The sequence below is a fragment of the Epinephelus moara genome, chromosome 17 (genome assembly GCF_006386435.1).
Source record: "Epinephelus moara isolate mb chromosome 17, YSFRI_EMoa_1.0, whole genome shotgun sequence".
In the NCBI taxonomy this organism is placed as follows: Eukaryota; Metazoa; Chordata; class Actinopteri; order Perciformes; family Serranidae; genus Epinephelus; species Epinephelus moara.
In genome coordinates this window covers 11601388-11626226 of record NC_065522.1, presented here as the reverse complement: position 1 = coordinate 11626226, position 24839 = coordinate 11601388, and the positions used below count along the sequence as shown (strand labels likewise).

Here is a 24839-nt window from a genome sequence, read left to right as displayed (position 1 = left end):
GAAACCCAAAAATCAAGTATGACAATGAGCATAATCGATCTCCTTTAACAGTTCCTTCACCTTCAGAGCTGCTTGCAGGACTAAAATATTTGATCGTCAGCTTTTACCTTTACTATAATTTAATCTCAAGAAGGAAATGTCATCACTGTTTGTATTTTCTTATAGTTTTACCACTCAGATCAGCTCTTGGACAGTCTAGTGAATATTTCCACAGGTTTTTGTGTTTGCCATACTTAGTTGATAATGTTATTCCACAACCACACAGGAGGAACTCCTCTGCAGCCGAAGCAAAGACACTGATAGCAGCCTCAGCAGACTAGGATGTAATGATGCCAAACAATGAGGTCATTTTTTAGGGAGACACATGGAAAACCTCTCAATTTACTCAACTGGCAAACACCTTGCCTGCCGCTCCTTCCTCCCGAACGCATCACCAGCAGGTGACAGCATCAACTTCACACCTGCTCTCTCAGGATTATTAAGAATCACTTGGGGAAATGCAGGAAATCACTCGAGAAAGATGATGTTAAAAAGTAACCAGAAAGGTTGAGGAAAAGTGGGTACAGCAAAATTTCAAATTGAAATACTCTCACATAAGAAAACTCCATATATAAATGACATCTAATTGTGTAAAAGTGTTCAGTGGTGGATTCATAAGCTGTATGTGTTCACATTATTGATACAAACAATGCACACACTTTCTGTCTGACTGAACATCCAGAGAAGCAAACACACTGGGAGAGCCTACAGTGCAGTGGAATATTAAACACGCAGAACTGTTGCATCCTGATGCCATATGTTGTTTATTATGCATGTGTGTTGGCTGCATGCAAAGAGAGCTCAAAGGCTGTGTTAGTTTTAGTCCGCAGACAACAAACATCACATCGTGTCACAGATGCTGACTGCTTTTCTTTGCAGAAAATTGTGTATACACTCACTAACAGCTCATTTTCACGAGCGTCAATCTGAATGTAAAGATGCATGGGATGCTATTTTGGCTCCCCAAACAACTCTGCCATCCCCCAAGGGAGAACTAAGTCTCCCATTTAGCCCCGTGGTGCTGCGCGATGATTCAAACGGCTGTCATCCCTCCGTAATGATGATCCATCCCTGGCTATTACCAGCCCATGGTTCCTCACTTACAAAGCTGATTGTTTGACATGTGAAACATACATCAGCATAATCTGCCCCATAACTCAGTTTTTAAAGAGTGCCCGCAGCAAATCGTGGAGGGGGGTGAAGTGAAGATTAAATGAAAGAGAAGCAACAAACACAGGAGGGAAAGGAGAAGAGGGAACAAAGAGAGAGGATGTGCGAGTTTTTTGAGAAAGCGAAAGACAGACAGATAAACGTACAACCAAGCGAAAACAAGTGAGATCTTTTTGAATCTATAGTGAACCAAACTGACACACCTAGCCCTTTATCAATTCACCTGTCATTATGTTGGCCACGTTAACTTTAATACACTGGACATAACATTGCTATTCTATTACAAATACCACAAAAAGATGCTTTTCACTGTCTCATTAGGACATGATGTACTATTTGAAGATATATAAAGAGCACATTGTCAATCAAAATAGTTACTTTGCTCAACTTTGCCCAGACTGTCCAAAAAAAGTAGAAACACAAGAAAAAAAAGTACTTTTTTTTTTGTTGTTGTCTGTTCCACCATATCCTGATGCATCACTTTGTGGCTTTTATAATACTTCAATTGGATCACAGTCATGACCTAAAAATATTATTTCTTTCCTTGTTTAAGTAAAATTCTGGTATTTTTCAATCTGGGTCTCATTTTCATATTCGGGGCTATGCTTACTTTGCACTTACCGCTTCTGCCATAGGACTTTGAGAAACTTAATTCAGGTAAAACAAGTATATTGAGGCAAAAAAAAGGTCAGTCCCTGACTAAAAATGAATATAGACTGTCTTGCCTTTCTCGACTAATAGTTGAATCATGTTGGGGGGGTTTGCACACCAGACAAAAGAGGTGAAACACCAAATTAAACAATTTGTCTTTGACCTAGCAAAATAACTTATCATGTGCCTACCCCAATGATTTTGACAAAAAAAACTCATAAGTTCAAAAACTAGTCTTCTGTGAGTGCTCTAATTAAAAGGTTTATACCAAAGTAGGTTATACAGTACATTATAATTTATTGGGAAAACCAAGCAACTCTATGTAAAATTCAGACATTCTGCACCCCTGTATAGCCTGAACAGAATGATCCTTTGCTTCATAAACACATTTTCCTACCACTACAATTATTCAACAGTGAGACCGGCAGAGGAATCAGGCTGCTTAGATCGAATAGCCAAATAGACGACGACTGGGGGTCAGCCCTAAAGCAAATACTGTAGGGCTAGCCTCCTGCTACAAAAGCTAATTCAGCTGACTCAAAGACAAGTATCTGAAATGATTTAAGCAACACTAAATTGTCTTTGGAAAGCGGGAAGCTGGCATGGCTTGTGCCAACACACTTGTTACCATTTCCAAAATCCTCATTCCAGGTTGAAAAATACCAGCATTTTACTTTCATATTGAATTGCTGAAGTGCTGGGGTGAAAACTTACCAATCCAATCCATGTGTTAAACTACTAGTAAAATAACTATTTGATGGTTACACCCTGGACATAAAATTTCAGAAGATTTATTACATAGTTGGACTGCCAGACTGCTTTGAAAGAGATGCCATATTTTTGATTAATATGCTCTTTTGCACACTATGTGATGGGAGTCTCATCTATCAGTACATATATGACATGTTTCTATTCATCCATAACTAGAAGGAATCATTTCCTAGTAGGAATGAGGCCAATACTGACAGACAGATCGCAGTGTTGCAGTGTACATAACTGTATTCCACAAGGTCTCGAAGGTATAAATCTATAAGAGGAGAGAGGAGACGAGGGGGTGGGAAAATAGATGAGGAAATAATAGAGGGAGGCAAGAAAGTAGTAGGCATGTCAGGTGAGAGTATCAAGGCCACGGACAAACAGAGGAGAAACAACGTCTGGGGAGTGATGACAGAGAAGCTGCGAGAGCTGTCTGAATACATGTCTGTGACGGCGTTAATGTGAGTGTCGGTGCAGGAGGGCGTCTGTGTGCATCACACCTGCCCATGGGAATGTGTGTCATACTGTGAGTGTGTGTGTGTGTGAGATGCAGGCCAGCTGAGGTGCTAATCCCCTCTCAGAATATAGTAGACCAGCCTGTCCTCTTTCTCAAAGTCACAATCTATACCACCCAACACACACACACACACACACACACACTTAAGACACCACGGTCCCCCTTTCTCTCCCCTCACGTAGAGTCAAGAGGACTTTGCTCATCAATTCTGCCGGAGGTTGCTATGGAGACTGAGAATAGTGTGTGTGCAAGTGTTAGGGAGAGGTGTTCACCCCGTGTGTGTCTTAATATCTTCTCTGGTCCTGTCAGGTCACGTTTCACACCACTGTCTGGCCGTGGGACCGCACACACCCACAAGAAACACAACACACTCACACGACCCCCTGCTGAAGCATTGAGCAGGCATTTTTCACTCCACACTTCCTGAATACCAAATCACAAGTTTGACAGAGTGTGTGTGTGTGAGGCAGAACCATTTTACGGAGGATTCGTCCTAAGTGCAAAACATTCCAGCCTATGTGTGTGTGTATACACTGATAACGCAGAAGATGCCATATCTACTGCGTGCATGTGCACAGACAGCAGGACAGAGCATATATAATTGTGCTCTAAATGAATGTCTGCTCTATTGCACATTCAAAAGCGGCTCTGCAGGTTTTATTTTTAGCATCACAGGCAAATGCAGCCCCTCTCCCCCCCCCTCTTTCCTCCTCCTCCTCCTGCTCTCTGCCCTCTCTCTCATCTCTCTCCCACTGTCACTTCTCTCATCTCTCAAAATCTCTCACCCTACTCTGTGTCGGTGTATCTTGGCCACAGCATGCGCGCACAAAGCCGCATACAGTATGTCAACATAAGTGTTGCAGCTCCGAAAAATGCTCTAAGCTTTGTACCGCGCTGTTCCACCTCTCTGCTCTCATCATCATTGTTAATGTCTGAATGAATGCATAGTCTCACTTTCACCTCCCTCGTTCCTGCTCTGGCTCTCCCTCCCCGACTCATGCATTGGCGGCGGGGGGATATAAAAAGCTCATTGGGGTGGAGGTGACGTATGTACTGTAAGCATGTCTGTCGCTAAGGCAGCTAAGGCAAGGTCAAGTGCTCAGTGGCCCGGCGAAGCTTTTCATTACATATTGAACTCCCTGCAGAGAAGCCGCTGGAGACTGCCTGCTGCTTTTCTTCCTCCCTCCCGCACTGCCACTTGAGCCGTGTCTGCTGCTGGAGAAGCTCGTCTGCCTGGGTGCCAGACAGGTACATTTCCATATTAGCATACGGATGGAGTCAGGCGTGTTCCGCTGTGTGAAGGATTCCACGGTGGTTAGCATTTGCGTAGCGCTGGCAGGCCCGGAGAGGCGGCTGTTAAATAAGGGTGTCAGTGGAGACGGGGAGAGAGAAAAGATCATGTCTCTCAATCAGCCAGATGGGAAGAAAAAAAAAAAAAAAAAAGATTGGGAAGGTTGATTGCTCTTCTACGACCTCTATTACTAGCATTCCTGTCTTTCTGGGCATCATTTCTTTTTGTTTCTTAAAAGCTGTCATATAAGGACAATGCATGGACGTATATACAAATATACAGATACAGTCTAGAGGAGCAGGACGTTAAAAAAGACTGAAGAATATAACCCCAAACAAAAACCCCAACAAAATGTATTCAAGACACCTAAAAAAAAAATCAATATCAGTTTAAATGCACGCTATATTTAGAGTATTTTCACTGCTTTACCTTGCTGACAGACAGCCCTGAACTGAAATGAATCTGTAGTCTCTTCAAAGCCACCAAACTCCACTGACAAAAACAGTAATTTTACTTTGCAGAACATGAGAGCTCCTGGTCTACTGCTGGCTTGATCCATTTGTTTGTGTTAATGTGTAACTTTGGTGAATTTGAACGAAATCTTTAAACATCAAAGTCACACAATAATACAAACAAGCTAACCAATCGAGGCAGCTGTAGACCTGCAACTCATTCTACACTAGCCCTTTTTAAATGAGAGATCCTCCCTTCTTTATGCCACCTTTGCATTTTTACACAAAACCAAACAATGGCGGCATCATGCTGCTCATCAGTGTGATTGTAGACACCATGCCAGTATTGCGGAATGACAAAAGGCATGAAAAGTGTGACGTATAACACAACAGCGTCTGCCTTTGGTGCGACATATAACGTAGATGTTGGCAGCACTTTATAAACAAGGACAACGGCATAACATGGCAATAACAATCATTTACTGTCTCTGCTATTTGACGGCTGATTTCCGATGGTGGGTCGCACGCATAACATGTTAAGAAACGTCAAACTTGTACCAGCTGTCGCATTCATACAAACATCGTTTTTGGCGCTGTTACTACCTTCATTCCCGACTTAGCTATTCCACGATCACGTTTTACACAGAACGGCAAGGCGGAATCACGACACGTCATTCCTGCCTTGAACAGGCAGTGTAAAAGGGGCTACCCTGGACATGTACCTCAAACAACCCCACATCAAAATATCCAAACTACCCCTTTAAAGCATGAAGAAACCAAGCAAAGACAGGATTTCTGGAGGTATTTTTACCACAGGACACAAAATACCTCTGCTGTTTGCTAAGCTTCAGGCCCTTTACCCATCACATTCATTTTCATTTTGCCACCTCAATTATCAAAGTGAGAAGCTGCTCCAACTGGAATTCCAACACCACTCACCCAGTCCTCGAGTGGTGGTCTTAACCCCAACTCAATCAAACTGCTGTGCAAGGCAATTTCCCTGTGATTCACTGGTTAGACCAACTTCGCCTGAAGCAAAAGGTCCGGGGTTCAAACCCCACTTCAGCCAACATGCTTCACAATGATACTCCAACAACTGCCCTTCATAAATACACCGGTCTTGCATTTCAAGCTGGCTAACTTGAGACTCAAACTCAAATTTTTTCCCCAATATTGGTTCCCTCTCTAGTTTAACTAGTATTTCTGTACATATATATTCTCCCTTCTTAAAGTATGTGATTAAAGTTAGTAGTTTCAACAACCAGATTTCAAGTTCAGCAGCAGATAACTTAAATGTTATTTTGTAATCTGTTGTTTTCCAGATACAGAATGAGCAAGAAATGTTTTAAAAGACCAGCTTAAGTTTTAATTAGCAGCAGTGCATTCAAATTAACTCCAGCTTTAATCATTTATAAGATCAGGGTTATTAAATACCCTGCTAAATTAAAAAATACGGCTGTGCAAAACCCTCACAGTAACTTGTGGTAGGCTTTGAAAACCTTGTGCTTTTAAAGACCATAACAATAACTTACAAAACAGCTCGAACATCCGATACGTGCAGGAGGGTCCTGACCCTCGAGAGATTGAAGATAATCTCATGCAAAGATAACCGTTTCTGTCTGGCAGACACGCAGTATTGAGCCTGCATTCACATGAACACATCTCGCTCCTGTATCAATAATTCCTGCGCTGCCCTTCCAAATCAGCATGTCAGATTGCTGAAGCAAGAACACAAACAGTAGGAACCCCTCGCAGTGTATCCACAGAGCAGACATTGGTATGCATGGATGCACAAAGCCACACGTGCCTGACTCACACCACCTCTAAACACACAAAATGTCCATTTCTAAACCCAGCGCTGGCTTCTCTGTCTGTCTCTCTCTGTCAAAGTAAAATGCCATCCATCATATAGGATGCATGGTGCAAAAGATTACTCACATTTCTCCCCAATCACGGCCAAATTGCACTGGATGGCTCTCATATTTGGAAGATAGCTGCGGCGTTCTCTTTGCATGCAAATGACAAAGTCTTCCTCTCAATTTGCTTTCTCCTTGACTCAAAGAATGTGATGAGAGAGTCACAGATAGGGCGCTGAAAGAAGATAATGCAAAAGATGCCACCAGACTGGCAAAGAGACATGTAGAGATACTGGGGAGAAATTTATAGATTCACAGGGGGAGATAAATAAGATCCAGCCCTACTTAATGCACATCCAGTGACACAGTAATAATCTGAGAGATTTTAATACTTCACCATTATCTCTTTTCTCAGCTGAATCAAATTCAGTAAAAAACTTGGAGTAGCTGCTGAGACTTCTGACTCATTTTATCATCTCTGAAAACTAAACTTCTGTCGGTAATCACTCACTTGGATTCCCTCTGATCAGGGATATTTTCGTCCATCTAAAACTCTACACACAAGGCTCAAGCAGGGATTAAATGACTCCCCTAAAAAGGCAAACAATATGACTGTACGTACCGACTGTCAAACATGGCCGGATTATGAGGCAATGGGCCCCTGGACACAGACATGCAGAAGGCAGTTGATAAGTCTGTTTGTTGTTGTTTTGTATGTCTTTAAAGCCATGACACGTCTCTCTATGGGTTTGTGTCCCTTTGTGGTAATTTTGTGTCTCTCTGTAGTTGTTTTTCATCTCTTTGTAGTTGTTAAGTGTCTCTTTGTGGTCATTGTGATTCTCTTTACAGTGGTCTGGTGTCTCTTGTTAGTCATTTTGAGTCTTATGGTTATTTTAAGTCTCTTTGTAGTCATTTTGTGTCTCTTTGTGGCTGTCTGCCCTTTTCATAGTCCTTGTGGGTCCCTTTGCAGTTGCTTTGCATGTCTTTGAAGTCCTTTTGAGTCTCTTTTTGGTCTTATTTCATGTCTTTGTATTTCCTTTATATTTCGTCTCTTTGTGGTTGTTTTGCCCCTTTTTGTGGTCCTTGTTAGTCTCTTTGTGTCTCTTTGTGGTCATTTTATGTCTCTGTGGTTATTTTCTGTCTCTTTGTAGTTGTTTTATGTCTCTTTTTTGTCCTTTTGCAGTCTCTTAGTGGTTGTTTTGTCCTTTTTTGGTAGGCCTTGTGAGCCTGTGGCTATTTTGCATCTCTGTGGTTGTTTTGTGTCTCCTTGCAGGCTTTCTTAGCCAGTCTTTGTTACTTTGTGGTCATTTTGAGTCTCTTTGTAGTGATTTTGTCTCTCTTTTTGGTCTTTTTGGTCTCTTTGTACTCATTTTACATTTCTCTGAGGCCATTTTTAAACTCCTCTTGGTTGGCACATGTTTATTAATTGTTGATTAACAGGCAGACAGCCACAAAGAGGGGGCCCCTGACACTTTGGGTCCCTGGGCCTGTGCCCAGTAGGCCCATTCATTAATCAATCCATGGAAGCAAATGGATTTGATTAACAGATCAGCCAGTTTGACTGCACTGAAGGAAATTTCCAGTTTATTGCAACTTCTGTCTTATTTTTCTTATGGAGACACTCCACTCTCAGTAATTTCTGCATATGGGAGCTCAGAATCATTGCTACAGGCAAGAAACACAGGCGGTCTGACAGGTTGTAAACAAGCCAACAGTTTATCCAGAACATCGCAACCACTTCATTTGAGGGCAGAAAAACAGAGATAGTAATTTCATCATTTTACAAGAAATCTGTGTGCATCTTTTCTATTCCAAATAAGTCTAACTTGGGACTTTTGTTTAGCACGGTTTTCTTTTCAGAGTTGTCCCTGTGTGCCCAGATCTTTGCAATTAACATGGTGAGAACAATGTTATTTTTACAGACAGGAACCATTATCCTTTAACTCCTTACCACTGCTCAGTGAGGAAACTGCCTGGAAATTAAAACACTGGAAAATTAAAGCAAAGGAACACACTCCTGTCACACACTGGCTTCCTGGCAGCTTCATGGATCCCTGATAATAGTCACATTTTAGATTGCCTTTCTGAAATGAAACACTTCAGGTAATTGCAGGCAAATGAAAATCTGTCAACGCTGTAAAGGCTGTGTAAGCGCTCCGAAAAACACCACAGAAACCTCCTTTAAAAAAAGAGAAACAAAACAAATCAAACGCGAGGCAGCCGATTTTGAAACAGCTTCCAGCAGCCCACTCTCTCTGCGGCTAATGAAATATCTAATGCACTTAGTTTCCTTTAGTTAGCACCTGCCTCCTTAGAGGCATGTTCCTCCTCTCCGAGTTAAATTACTTGGTCTCAATGGAGCGAGACAGAGCGCAGTGAGTAACAAAGAGAAGAAGTCAAGTGTATTTTCAGGAAAAGGATGACGAGCTCATGCTGGAGAGCCGAGGTGACGGATGATACTCTTTTTTTCCCCTCAAACCTGGCTATGGCTGTATCTCACAGCGACCTGAGCAGACAGTAACAGTATACTTACTGCACTCGGCCTGTAAAGCCACCGTAACTACTTTCCAAATCCCTCACTTTCACTGTGCTGTGTCTGGTAGCAACAGCTCAAAAGTGCATCACAGCCATGCCTTCTACCAAAACACTCTGTGGAGGCATTTTCCTTTTTACAATCCTCGCTCTTTGTGGAGTGAATTATACAGCTGCGAAATAGACGTCTAGAGGTTGGAGGCGCCGGGCGAGGGCGTGCAGTTAAAATGAGGAATTGTGAGGTGCATTTCTGTGTCGGTAAAAATGCCAGATCTGTATCTGATTTGCATGCTTGTTCCCGTCTCTGGATTCTCTCTCATAAAGGCCTTTCTATGAGTTACTGGAAAAGTATACTGTAACTTGAGACTGTGGAGCCAAATAAATAATCGAGAGAGTGGTCACATGGTGAGAGTCAAAGGTGGTGCAAGATCATAAATCTATTCCGAGTAAAAAGTTGGGAATAATTGCCTTGTTGACCTGACTGCTAAAACAGGGAGAAATACAGAACTCTCACTGATTGTACTAAATCAACTCTGTTTTCATTTTCTTAACCTTCTTCTAATTAAATTTGAATGATTATGCAGGTACTTGACGAGGCGCAAGAGGACTAAACATTCACACTGCAAACTTGTACAACTAAAAACTAGAACAGCGAAAAAAATTCAGTTTTTGTTTTTATTCATACTAATGTGTCTGGAATTTATCCTCCTATCTGAGAGCATTTCGGACCAAATTTTAATTATAATCCGGATGAAAAGACGACAGGAGTTTATCCACAAACACAAAAAATCTGATCAGATCCTCTAACAATGCAGTGACAATACATGCCATACAATCTAAATGCTTCTTTTAAATGAAATTGTTTTGGGGTTTTTTTTTGGTGTAAAGATATTGATGACACCAAGGGAGTTTTGAAATGGTTCGCAATCCTTTCATGAAACCTTGTCGTTCGAAGAAAGCAAAACAATTACATAATCAGAGAGTTAGACTGGAATAATCAAAGGAAATCCATAAGAGAGTGAGCGCTTATGATCGACGCCTGCTGTCATTAGATTGATGAATTCTATTGATGTCATCCATCCGCGACTTCATCAAGAAGAGTCTGCTGGGAGGAATCGATCTGCGCATGTGTGCAGATGACTGTTTCGTGTTTGGTAGGATGGCAGAGAGCAGAGAGGAAAATGAGTAGATTGAATATATTATGACGCCTCATATCTTCAGATTAACCCTTCAACTCTTGGATCGGCATCGGTTTTCTTGTGCTGTGTTCAGGCGCCTTTCATGTGCATTTAAACCTCTGAAACCTGAGAAAATTGTTTTGGATTTCTAATGGGAAGATGGAAAAAAAGGCAACTTGGTAAGAAATTTCCAGCAAATTACAAAAAAATTAGTAAAAGGTCACAAGAAAAAGACCTGGAAATTAGCGGTGTGTGTGTGTGTATATATATTTAAGTTATTTTCTTGTTTGCCTTTGTTTTTTACTTCTTTTCATTTTATTTTCAGACCATTTTCAAGTACCATCTTACTCTTTTCTTGCTAATTTTTGGGACATTTTGTGAAGTTGCTTATTGCCTTCTTCCCAAGTTTAAAAAAAAGAAAAATGAAGCCAGTTTGCTCAGGTTTTAGAGGGTCAGCATGGAATTCTCATTGCTGTGGCAGCATGTGCAAACTATGTGTCTGAGCAGTTTTGTTAACAAAGTAAAGATACCCAAGTCACTTACCGAGTACACCGAGCCGGTAGTTCATGGTCACCACAATCACGTTGCCATAGGCGGCCAGGACGCTAGCGTCAAACATGTTTCCAGTGCCTTCCATGTAGGAGCCTCCATGGATAAACAGCATCACAGGCTTCTTCCTGCGGTCACGAATATCTGCGCACACAAAGGGAAGAAAGCAGCAAAAAAGAAGAAAGTCAATAACTGTATTTACGCCTCTCATATTCTCTTTGATCACATATTGTGTTAGACGATAATATACTGAGCAAACAGCAAATTGCTCGGCTGGATGAAAACACAGTCCTATATCAGAGCCTAAGAAGTGCACTGTTGCCTGCAGCTGGATGCCAGCTCTTAAAAAATGAGCTTGAGGTAATTTAGATTTCAGGCAGTGATTTTAGCAACGGGCAATAACAAGAGACGCCACTACAGGAATCTAATCGTATGTTTCCTGGTGATTAAAGCAATAATGCTCAGAGAAAATCGCTGGGTAGTGTAGCATATTAGAGCTAACCTGTATATCACTGCCTCTGACAGTCTTTATTTCTCACTGAGGCCCAAAGTGACCAACACTGATGCAATCCCAAGCACAGCGCACGAGGAACTGCATGTGAAATTCCACCCGTGTGAGGTTATTTACTAAATTGAAGCACAAAAACCAGGGCAGACACGGGTAATTAGTTAAAACTGAGAATGTACAAGGACAAAAGACAAACAGCTCTTTTGCTGTGGGAGCCCAAAGTGTTGGTGTCAAAGCTCACCCCAAAGAGCTCTCCGCCGCAAAGAAAAGATGTTTCAACACTGTGTAAAAAGGCACTCTGGGACGACAGAGCAAACACACTGAAAGCAACTCTGCACCACAAGTGCAATTTACAGGTAAAAGTATGACAGGGGGAGCTGTATTAAAGCCAAGGCTACAAGGGAAAAAGCCAATGTCTGAAGAACATTCTGTGTGCAACCAACAGATAATAAAAGGCCACTGGCTCTTAATATATCATGTCTGCTATGAATTTCCATAATTTTCTCATTTTATTTTGCACATTGGAACTTGGAACTCCCATAAATGCAAATCGCAACTCGCCCTGAGCTGCGGGGACAGCTATATCAACCTATTTCTAGGTCAATTACCCTGTGGGGAATCTCTAGAAAAACACAGTTTTCTTGGATGCTATCATTTTTGCACTGGCACAAATTGTTAGTGGATCCTGCCTTCAGGTCAAAATGAAAAGATAAGTGAAAAGTTCCATGTGAAAATGTTATTTCTACTACTGGAAAATATGACAAAGTTTAGGTTATGGGTCGGTTCTTACAAAATATAAACTCTCTCTGGTAAGCACTTTAATCCAAAGAGTAAGTCTTAGATTGTTAGCTGTCTTCAAATAAGTGCAAGTGATTTCACTTAAAAGGACAGTTCATCTCATAATCAGAAATTCATACATTTCCTCTCTTACCTGTGGTGCTATTTATCAATCTAGATAGATTTGGTGTGAGTTGCAAAGTGTTGGAGATATCAGCCACAGAAATGTCTGCCTTCTCTCCAATATAATAAAGCTAGATCGGAAAGCTAGATCAGCTTGTGGTGCTCAATGAGTCAAGAAATAAGTTTGAAAAAATCAACAGCAATGTCTCTCTTCAGAAATCATGACCTGGGATCTCATTTATAAAACAATGTGTAGGATACATACTAAAATGTACGTACAGACAAAAGCCAAAAACGGTGGCGTCAACAAATATTCGACAATTTCTACAATCAGGCTTCCACCCCAACTGCGTCGCCAATTTCCCATCTCCAAAATGTTGGTAAGCATAGGTCAAAGTTTCTCCCATCAAGTCTGTTTTTACAGATCACAACTTTTGCATGGAGAGTGGCATACACCTCTTTCAGCATTTATAAATGAGACTCCTGGTCACTCAAGACAATCCACAGATGGGATGTGGGAACTATTTTCTTTCCACTAAACTACACCTGCCAACTGTATCACCACGCAGAAGGAAGCATGCATCTACAGCTAGCTCACCTAGCACCACTGAGCTAGCAAATGTTACAGCTCAGCCAAGGAGGACGCCATTAATGTTTACATCACTAGCATGAGCCTCTCGTCCATGAGTAGATGCACTCTTCCATTTGCGCTGTGATACAATTGGCCCTTGTAGTTAGGTAGAAAGAAAGTACTTCTTAAGTGGAACTGCTCACAACAAGGTCTGTGGATTATTTTGGGTAAAAAGGTCATGATTTCTGGAAAGAGACATTACTGTTGAGTTTTTCAAATGTATTTTTTTGGCGCTTTGAGTACCGCAAGCCGATCTAGTTCCATTATACTGGAGAGATGACAGACGTCTCTACAGCCGATATCTCCAACACTTAGCAACTCACACTAAAACAATCTAGACTGATAAATAGCACTACTGGAAGAAAAATATGGATTTTTGATTTTGGGCCCAACTGTCCCTTTAAACTTAACTTGAGACTTGTCTGTTATCACTTATTTTCTTTGTATAATGGAGTTAATCTATTTTTAATGCTTTTTTCTTGAACATCATTAAAAAGAGTCAAATCACTGTGGGATCATGTTTCTGCTTCAACAACTGTTTACTTAAAAAAAAAAAGAATATCCTCTAAAATATTCTGTACATATGAATATTTTGGGGGAAGCTGAAGGCAGTTAGTTAAATTGAATCATGACAACAAATTCTAGCTTCACTCTTTCAAAATTCATGGGAGACATTTCAGAGTCAATGTCAGATGCTTCAATATACGCCTGCTACTACAGTGCAGTGTGCATGCAGCCTGGTCCCTGGCGGGCCCTCGTTGGCCTTTGAACCAGTCTCCCAGCTGACTGAGAGCAGCGATACTCCTGCCTGCCAGGAGCCTACGGTAGCATATGGCACACAAGACTTAGAACTGTGGCACAGTGACAGCCCCTGTTGGCTTCTGTGTGTTTGTGTTTGTGTGTGTGTGTGTGTGTGTGTGTGTGTGTGTGTGTGTGTGTAGGCCTGGGGATATGAAAGAGCAGTAGTGCAGAACAACCACATAAATAACCACTACAGCATCTGTTGGAAGGGAAGGGAAGAGAGATGGAGGGTGTTTGGCTCCCTGTGAAACCTGCTTACACACACACACACACACACACACTATATATATATATATATATAAATAAATATGTGAGGTATGTGAAATACCTGCTGAAACATGCATCAGACGTTTCATGGAACACACACCCTAAAACACCAGCGATACACTGGGGTATCACACATACACAGTCATACTTAATACAGAGCCAAAGCTAAACCCGGTGCATCATTCAGGCAGACACACTCACACTGGGGAGAGAGAAATTTACAGGCAGCTGCAATGGAGAGTCGCTATGGCAACTGCTTCACTTCCACTTGTTTCCGCCCCTCTCTCTCTCTGAATCTCTCACTCTCCCTACATGAGCCACTCTCACGTGGACAAAGTCTCATTGACTGTTGCCGTGGCAACATATTGCTCTCGTGCATCTCTAACCCCGTGACGCCCTTCGCCACGTCTCTACCTGCATCTCATTTCATTAGTGACCACATACACACTTCCTACACACACGCTAACCCACACACTTCTGTATTCTGCATCAGGAGATGAAGACTGACAGCCACTGGCATCATGGGAGACAGAATGCAGATGCACTGATGTACCCGCCCGCACCTACATAAGACACAAACACACACACACACCAAGCAGGCTGTCACAGTTGACCTGTAGACTTGGTGTCCATGGATCAGTAACAGGGCGAATCGTTCTGGCACAGTGACAGATAGGACTGAGGCCCTCGGGGGCTACAAGCTTTCCCTCTCTCTCTCTCTCTCTCGCTCTCTCTCTCTCTCTTCCTGTCTCAGGCGCTCTCCGTCTCTCCCTCTCTGCCTCTGGCTTTGTTGTGTTTCTACCACAACAAAAGTTTAGCATGCGATGCCCACAGATGGGCGGGTGGTTAGGTTCCCAGCCCCGGGCGTCACATATGATCCCCATGTGGGATGAAGTCCTTATAAAGCTTACAAAAAATTAAAAAAAGAAGGAAGCCACCTTCATCATTTATTGTTTTAAATATATGCAAATGTTATGCAGCAAGGTGCTTCAAAAACTAATCACATCATCAGCTCCTCTGGGAAAACCTTTAGCACATGTACAATGTTTCTATCATGTGCTTTTCATGAGGTACAACATGTCTACAGACAAACACAACAGGCTCTGAATGACAACATACTGGCTTGTATACCCTGTACTGTATCGTGGAGGCAGTTTGGGACAGTGTCCAGAATATACATGCAAAGCCTCGACAAATCCTTGACATCCTATGCTAGATTATCGGCAGATGGTAAATACTTCCACGCAGACACAAGCTGACGCTGCAAAGGGGGAGGCTTACTCATAGTGACATGGCGGGGCAAGCGCTGATTTGTGTTGTACCACTGTTTACATGTAGAACTAAAGGAGCAGCAGAAGCGCAGCAACAGACCAACATCACCGAGAGACTGACTCAGAGGAATACTCTCACTTTGCTCAACACAGTGAACGGGTGCCTTCGGGGAATATTGTATATCAAAACCTATCTTTAAATTTCTGATCTCTAAAGGGACAGTTCACCTCAAATACAAAAATACATATTGTTCCCCTTACCTGCAGGGCTATTTATCAATAGAGACATTTTTGGTATGAGCTGCAGAGTGTTGGCGATATCAGCCATAGAGATGTCTGCCATCACTCCAATACAATGGAACTAGATGGCACTCGGCTTGTAGTGCTCAAAATGGCAATTGTTTTTTGTTTGTTTGTTTGTTTTGGGTTTTTTAATTTTAACTCAACAGCTATGTCTCTTTCCAGAAATCATGACCCGCTAACTCAAGATAACCCACAGACCTTGTTGAGAGCAGTTTCATGTAGGAACTATTTTCTTTCTATGCTGCCCTCTTGGCCAGGTCACTCTTGAAAAAGAGATTTCTAATCTCAATGAGCCTTTTACCTGGTTAAATAAAAGATATTCCACCAAATTACACCCGCCAACCATATCACCATGCAGAAGGAAATGTGCATCTACTCATGGACAACATGCCCATGCTTGTGACAGCACAAGATGTAAACATTAATGGCGTCCTCCTCAGCTGAGCTGTAACATTAGCTAGCTCAGTGGTGCTGGGTGAGCTAGGTGTAGATGCATGCTTCCTTCTGTGTGGTGATACAGTTTGCAGGTGTAGTTCAGTGGAAAGAAAATAGTTCCCACATTAAAATGCTCACAACAAGGTCTGCGGATCGTCTTGAGCGACCAGGGGTCTCATTTATAAACATTGCGTATGCACAAAACAAGGCCCGGAAGAGGCGTACGCCACTTCCCATGCAAAAGTTGTTATGTGTTGGAGATATCAGCCGTAGAGATGTCAACCTTCTCTCCAGTATAATGGAACTAGATGTCACTCAGCTTGTGGTGCTCAAAGCGCCAATAAATACATTTGAAAAACTCAACAGCAATGTCTCTTTCCAGAAATTAATCAACTCAAGATAATCCACAGACCTTGTTGTGAGCATCATCTTTCTACTAAACTACTTCCGCCAACTGTATCACCACTCAGAAGGAAGTGTCCATCTACTCATGGGCGAGAGGATCATGGTGGTAACAGCACAAGATATAACCATCAACGGCCCTTCTCCTCTGCTGAGCTGTAACGTTAGCTAGCTCACTGGTGCTAGGTGAGCTCGCAGTAGATGCACACTTTCTTCTAGAGCAGTAATACAGTTGGTGGGCTTACTTTGGTAGACAGAAAATAGTTCCTACATGAAACTGCTCACAGGAATGTTGGTGAACTATCTTGAGTAGCTGGGTCATGATTTCTGGAAAGAGACATTGCTGTTGAGTTTTCCAAATGTATTTTTTTGGCACTTTGAACACCACAAGCTGAGTGCCATCTAGTTCCATTAGGAACTAGATGGCAGACATCTCTATGGCTGATATCTCCAACACTCTGCAACTCAAATCAAAACAGTCTAGACTGATAAATAGCACTACAGGTAGAAGGAAAAATATGTTTCTTTGATTTGGGGGTTAACTGTCCCTTTAATTTTTCTGTTGGATCAAAATTGTTTTGCTGGTCTTAACTACATTTAAATCACTGCCACTGGACACTACTGCTGCTCCTTCACATTAATAGTCTTTTGCATGTATCAGAGTATTTTTCCATTGCAAACTTACGCTTAGGGATCAAAATACTTCTCCCACCTTTGCTTTAATGAACTCTGCAAAAATAAAGATGTAAATTAGTACTGACAAGACATCCTGACAGGCTGGCAGTCAAGCTGTGCTCCTTTCTCTATCACAGCACCTCAACAACAACAGAAAACACTTTAGACAAAAAAGAGAAAATGATTAACTCGAAACAAAATTGAAAAGGTGAACAAAATAAAACAACCGAATAATGCCACTGAAAAACTTGGCTGTGCTCAGCAATCACAAACAAACAACAACAACAACAAAGACAAAGCAAGATGGCAGAGAGCAGCTGAGGGCTGGTACCCCAAGGAGCTTAGCATGGCTGCTGATCCTTTCAAGCAGAACGGAGACAATGAGACGATTAGGCCTAAACTTGTGTTGAGTGTTCCAGTTTATCACACCGCCCACCGTCGCCCCTCAGAGACGCCACCCTCTGGTCTCCTGATGAGTCGCGCATCCACTGCATTATCAACTGACTGATTAGTCACGGGGATGAAGCGTGGTCTGCTGCGCCGCGTGCGTCACTGTCTGCTGTTGATTTATGGGAAATGATGTATGCTGTCAGTAAACACTGACAGCGCCAGCAGCAGAGAGGGAAAGATTGATATGCACTTAAGTGAACTTCAGGGTCTAACAGGAAGGATAACAGATAAAAAGCCTTAGATTGTAGAGTCTACATTTATATTTTCCTTGTTGATTTTTTTGTACAGCTAAGGGTAAACCAAGATTAACCTCGACCACATCCTGTCTAATGTGGCTTTCCTGGGAGCTGCAGAAGCAGAGAGAAAGCTGGCTGTAGAGGACAAGTAGTTTAAAAAGCATATATTACTTCTTAACAGCACCGTGAGTGCAGGAGCCTGCTGAGATATCATCTTCCCATACATTAAACTGAGCATGGAGCGATGGAAGCGGAGGGCCCTCTCCATAATTAAAAAGATATTGAATCACGTTGGGGTGAAACGACAACTCAAGGAGGAATAACGCAGCATGCAGAATTTTATACCTTCTCCAAATTAGCATTTCCATTTCTCACCTATAGGCTTCCACTTTGTGTGTTTTTCTACCGTTTCTATTTTCACTTTCATTAGTATGGATAGGCCGGGGAAGAGTGTGTGCACAGGCACGTGTGGGTGTGAGGTGCAGATAAATATTGACCTTTTACGCTGAGGTTCCAAGCTGTAATAATAGGGAAATTGCTCACAGCAAATGATGAACTGTCATCTGTGTGCAAACACACAGGAGCTCTTTGTACTAGTGGTCCAATTAACAGAAAGGTTACAGAGTGGTGAAACTATTGTAACAGTGTAATGGGAGAAATGTATTTCTGCATATTTTTGTATTTCTTAGACCTGTAAGAAATAGTCATGATGGATTGGAATTATTACAAACACCTAATCCTAATACATGGATATGTATCCCCAATTTATATGGCAAAATATACTCTGGAATGAGGCTTTACTCTAATATACAGCACATTTATTGAATAACTGATGAGAACTGAAATATCTCTCTTGCTTGAGACCCAAACCACGCCACACCCATCCATGTGAATCTTATCAGCTGCATATTCAGAGGAAAAGTCTCAAAGAGTTTCATTTGAGCAAAGAAAACAAGATTTCTTTCTTACATTTTTGACGCACCAGAACCACAGATCTTGTTTGTGTTTAAGTTTGCAAAAACATAAAACACACAACTGCATTTCTTCACATTTAGATTCTCTATCAAATATTACTGATGGATCTGTAGGAGTGCCAGTTTGAATAGAGAGTGGTTTTAATCATGAGTAAAGCCTGAGGTAAGTCCTGACCAACATGAACTGCATTCAGGGAAAATAAAACACAGACTGGGTGTCTGTCTGTCTCAAACGAGTGTGTCATTGTGTGTGTATGTGGGTCAATAGTAGGTCAATGGCAGGCTGATGTGATAGAGGGCTGGAGGTGGAGACAGACACAGGGTGATGAATGGGATGTGATGAGATGCACAGCAGCAGAGCTGGCCTATAGGCCACCGAGCAGGGCTAAGGCTTAATCGTTAAAGCACAATGGATCAAGGCAAAGGCCACACTGATTGCATCTGGGACATGTGTGTGTGTCCATGCACTGGTATTATAATACTTGTGGGAATCAGCTGGACTGCTGGAGACGGAGACTGAGCTTTTCCAAAGAAAGTAGAGAAAGAAAAGGAACATATCACTATTTTATTTCGCTTTCTGTTTCCTTACAATCCTTTAACATACCTGGGAAGACTTTAAGGGACACTTAGCTGATTTTCAACCAGCTTTGTATCATAACAGTGTGGGTGGTAAGTGTAAATGAACTTCTCTCCATCTCACCGGTGCCAAGATCTCCCTTCTTTTCGCTCACTCTTGAGCTGTTGCTCAAACTGCAGATTGTACTTCCACATTTACCGTATGCCCTCGGCAATGCTGATCAAATAAACGAAGATTCTGTTACTGTATTGCCAATTTCTCACCTAAAATGTCTCAAGAAACATATTTTAGTGGATTGTTTACGTCACCCATCCACCAGCAGGAGCATTTACTGGGCCCGTGCGGCACGATGTATTCTGGTGGTGCTAAGTTTTCCATCACTTGAGCAAAGTGCCACAGCTCTCTTCCTCTGTTTTCTCTGGTTTTGCAGCATTAATTCCAAAAGTATTTGCATCTTTCTACTGCACAGACAGTCTAGTTTTATGAAAAGAGCATCTTTCCAGCAGTGAAATACTTCTTTAAATTACAATATCTGTGTTTTTACTCATTAACACACAGACTGATGAGTGTCTCTTTCTTGTCGTAACTCCAATGCAGTAAGGTTCCATCTAACATCAATACAAAATGAGGATCAACTGTCTGAGATATGAAACTCGTTTTAGAAAGCCCATTCATTACAATAGACGTCGTGTCACTTCTTTTTATTTGTCCTATTGATTTCTTTTTTTGCCAAACTTACAATACTGTAGCATAGAAATGTTGTTAACACCAGGTACTGCTTTAAAGTTTCTTCCCTGATGGTGCATTCAAGTGCTCACAGAGAGCTGTCAGCTGCTAAATAGTTTTTCATTTACAAAATATGTTTTCAGAAAATCAAACATACAAACAAAAAAAGCAAATAAGAACCTTTCCTGTAAGATTTTGTGAGTTTCTTAGATTCAAAGCTGGCAGCTAACGCTCAAGTACCAAGTCCCAATGTATCATGAGCCTCTTAACAACCTGATTAAAGTATGCATAATTATATGAAGATAATGAATTATATTGCCTTGTAAAAGATTATTATATTCCTAAGCCTTTTTGCATCACACAGGTCTATTGTAGCACTAGCGAAACCCTAGAAAACATCTGTTTTGACACATTATTTGACACGATTAGAGCCGGATGCACCACTGACTGCATTTGTCCATTGATTTCTATTTCTCATATGAACCTTGCTTGTTGAGGGTTAATGGTATAATCATATCAAGTGGAATATTTCCTGACAGAAAAGCTTTGCCCAGTGTGTAAGCTAATAGATATGCTATAGATTTTTACCTACAACCTACAAAACTCCAAGTTATACATTGACTTTAACTCAGTTTTACTGACCGTAGCCTACTATGGGTGACCAAAGGGGCTAATGCTATGTTAAAAGCCTGACGATTTAATTCCCTATGCATTGTGTGGGAAACTTTTTCTAATTCTGCAAAAGTGACCAAAACAAACAAAGATTCCAAGTTTAATTCCATGTCCACCCATTAAAAGAAATACATAAAAAACTCACAGAGAGGCTAAAAGCTCCAGCGCTTCCCCACTGGTCGATGCACAGACTGAAGGAAAACACATGTAGTGAATACACACCAAGTGCTGCTCCTGTTGCCTCTGTTCTCGCTGTCTGCCTGAGCTTATAACACTGGGGCAGTGGGGACCAGCATGGAGTTCGGATGATCCTAGCTGCTGTACTGTTTGTACTCTGTCTACACCAACTTCACTGCCTGCGACAGCGAGCAAACACCCACCTCACAGCTCAATATGCTTCCAAAGATCAGACCAGCAACCCCTCCAGCAAAAAATAAGCAAACAGCTACTGCTCAAAGGTATCAGATGTGTCTACAGTATCTATCTAGCACCGCATACACAAATGTTACACATATTATATGCGTAATTATTTCTTAAACTTATTATTGGCTGATTGTAACGTCAAGAAAAGCACATTTCTAAACCCAGAAAAGCAGTCAATAGCAATAATAGAGACAGAAATGCATAAGCAATTAGAAGTAGCAGGTTAGTTATTATTGTAGTTGTTGCACCCTTGACTCCTTTGTATTTTGAGCTGAACACCTCCTGCGTCAACTTTCCCTTCCCCAAATCGACAGCAATGCTCCTTCTTTCCTTCAACAGATTAAGTGTGGGCGAGGTAAAAAAGGAGCAGAGTGGGGGGTAGAAAAAAAAGACGAGTAATACCACTGAGAATGAGAATGGCTGCCCTGGCCTGCCTTACAACAACATGCTCTTATTAGACTCAATAACATCTCCAGAAACACAAGTGCTTCTCTCTAATTTTCTCTAGCTGTCCATCCATCGCTCTCGCTCTCTCCAACACCTCTTCGCCCCTCGCTGCTGCCACCAGCAAGTGCTCTCTCCTCTCCCTATCTCGCTTCCTGTTGCTCTCAATCTATCTCACATTCTTTATCTTTTTACTCTTCACTCTCGTCCTCCAGCAGCCACCACCGTGGCCTCGCTCATCTTCCCCACTTGTTTGTTTTCTGATCTCCATTTTCTCTGTGATAACCCCTTTCTTTTCATCTCTGCCTCGTTCTCCCTCTGTCTTAATCTACCGCTGGCTAGCCTCTTGCTGTGAGAGTCTATTTGTAACCTCTCTCAAACCTCCGCTAGAAGCCCAAGTAGTCTTCCTTTTTTCTGTCTCTGTTTCTCTCTCTCTATTTGTCTTCGTCTATCTTTTTCTCATCTCACTGTCACAGGATTTTGTAGCACTTCTACTGTTAAATTATATCTCTCACCCCCTCCCCTCTCCCATCTGTGTTATAAATAGAGGTTGGATTAGGCTGACTTTTTGTTTTGCTCACTATTAGGGAGCGGATCAATTCCACAAATTGAGTGGATGGGGAAGCGAATACACACACACACACACACACACACACACACACACACACACACACACCCGGGCACACAGCCCCTCTGTCCTCCAAAATGCCACAGTGACAAAGACGACACAAACACAGGCATTGTCCTTGTTTTCCCACTGATGCCTCTCTCTTTCCAGCTCATAACAGTCTTCCTCTCTTCCATTTTCCATGTCCTTTTCTCTTAGCCTTAAGCCTTTTGGACTTCAGCTGACCTCTCTCCTCTTGCTTCCTGCCTCCCATTCCTTTCGTTTTGCTTTTCTTTATCTCCACATTCTTTATGCTTGACTGATAACAGAAAACCCTAATTTTTATGTGAGCGTCTGTGTTTGTTTGACTGTGCGAGTCTTAACAATTACCGAGTCTTGTTTGAAGTACCATGTAAACGCAAAAACACACTTAACCACACAATTGCTCATAAAAATATCAATACAGTAATCTGTAATATGTAGCTACTCGTTATGACACCATGGTCCACTTACCACCACATACAAAACTGTATTACATGGCCTGTTTTGTGTTCCATGTGATAAAATCTGCTTTTGCCCTAAAATAGTGTCTTAACTTGCTAAAAACAATCTCAACTATCTATTGCAAGACTGTTCTAACTCCTTGGTGCTCAAAGATTCATGTGACTTCTTAGTGACTGAAGACAATCCTAACTCCTTATGGCTTAAAGACTATCCTAACTCCTAATGCCTAAAGACTAGGCTCATTCGAGATGATAGGCACCTTGTCTGGAAAGTGGATGAGATCAAGCAGCCACATCAGGGGGACGTGACAGAAAGCGGCAGACAAGCCAAGACAAGATAGTTTCCAGCCTGTGTCCTGCAGTCTTTAGTCTGGAAAGCAAGTCACAGAAACACTCACGTCCTGTAAGATCTGATTACAGTTTTTTTTTTAAATGTTATCAGACCCATATATCTGTGTGATGCAGCCTCCGATCGTTTTAATTATGACAGAGTAGCCTATTAAAATGCTTTACAGGCGATCTGTAATTTCTATTCATGGTCCAACTTTCATTTTACATGAATTATCATGTAAATCAGCAGCATATACATTTACTGCTGTACATACACATAAATCAGCTGAGCAGACCTGTCACCCTCAAACTACATAAATAAATCGGAAACACTAACCTAAGATTTAAACACAGAGGAAAGAAATACAAGACAACAGCTTTCATGAAAGGTCAGTCAGATACAGTCAGGGCTTCACATTTGTACAGATGTAATTCTAATCAATTATTGTAATTATAATTATTAATATTCATATCCTACCTACTGCAAGTTGCTAAATACTTCAATAATTGAAAGGGTCTGATGTTAATATACAATAGACTATGTGTAGTTTATGATCTATGATATAAGCATATTTAGTCTCTGACCACTACATGTCACCATCAGTCACACAACATGTATTCTGTTAACAGAATGAACGTTCGAATCAGACAAACAGAATCAAAATCTCTCCAATACAACCAAAATCAATATGTCATATTGTTGAGTCACCATCAAAACCAATCAGCTCTTAGATCAGGTGAGAGCCAGGCATCTCCCATTATGCCCTGGGTCTTGCAGTCAGTAGAGAGCAAGTGCAGCACCTGGCTCTAAAACTGCAGCCGCCTCGATCTCCCGAGATTATCATTGCCCACTTTTACATGACCCCTTAGTGCTTAAAGACTATCCTAACTCCTTAATGCTTAAAGACTATCCTAATTCCTTAATGCTTAAAGACTATCCTAACTCCTTAATGCTTAAAGACTATCCTAACTCCTTAATGCTTAAAGACTATCCTAACCCCTTAGTGCTTAAAGACTATCCTAACTCCTTAATGCTTAAAGACTATCCTAACCCCTTAGTGCTTAAAGACTATCCTAACTCCTTAATGCTTAAAGACTATCCTAACCCCTTAGTGCTTAAAGACTATCCTAACTCCTTAATGCTTAAAGACTATCCTAACCCCTTAGTGCTTAAAGACTATCCTAACTCCTTAATGCTTAAAGACTATCCTAACCCCTTAGTGCTTAAAGACTATCCTAACTCCTTAATGCTTAAAGACTATCCTAACCCCTTAGTGCTTAAAGACTATCCTAACTCCTTAATGCTTAAAGACTATCCTAACCCCTTAGTGCTTAAAGACTATCCTAACTCCTTAATGCTTAAAGACTATCCTAACCCCTTAGTGCTTAAAGACTATCCTAACTCCTTAATGCTTAAAGACTATCCTAACCCCTTAGTGCTTAAAGACTATCCTAACTCCTTAATGCTTAAAGACTATCCTAACCCCTTAGTGCTTAAAGACTATCCTAACTCCTTAATGCTTAAAGACTATCCTAACCCCTTAGTGCTTAAAGACTATCCTAACTCCTTAATGCTTAAAGACTATCCTAACCCCTTAGTGCTTAAAGACTATCCTAACTCTTTAATGCTTAAAGACTATCCTAACTCCTTAATGCTTAAAGACTATCCTAACCCCTTAGTGCTTAAAGACTATCCTAACTCCTACTGCTCTA

General features: G+C 41.5%; 1 protein-coding gene across 1 annotated transcript in view; it reads right to left on the bottom strand.

Annotated features, from left to right (window-relative positions):
* The window catches only part of nlgn2a (neuroligin 2a), a 240029-nt gene that overhangs the window by 67860 nt on the left and 147330 nt on the right, over window positions 1–24839 (bottom strand). The window contains exon 4 of the mRNA XM_050067150.1: window positions 10986–11135. Coding sequence (XP_049923107.1) covers window positions 10986–11135 — 150 coding nt within the window. The remainder of the gene's footprint in view (window positions 1–10985; window positions 11136–24839) is intronic.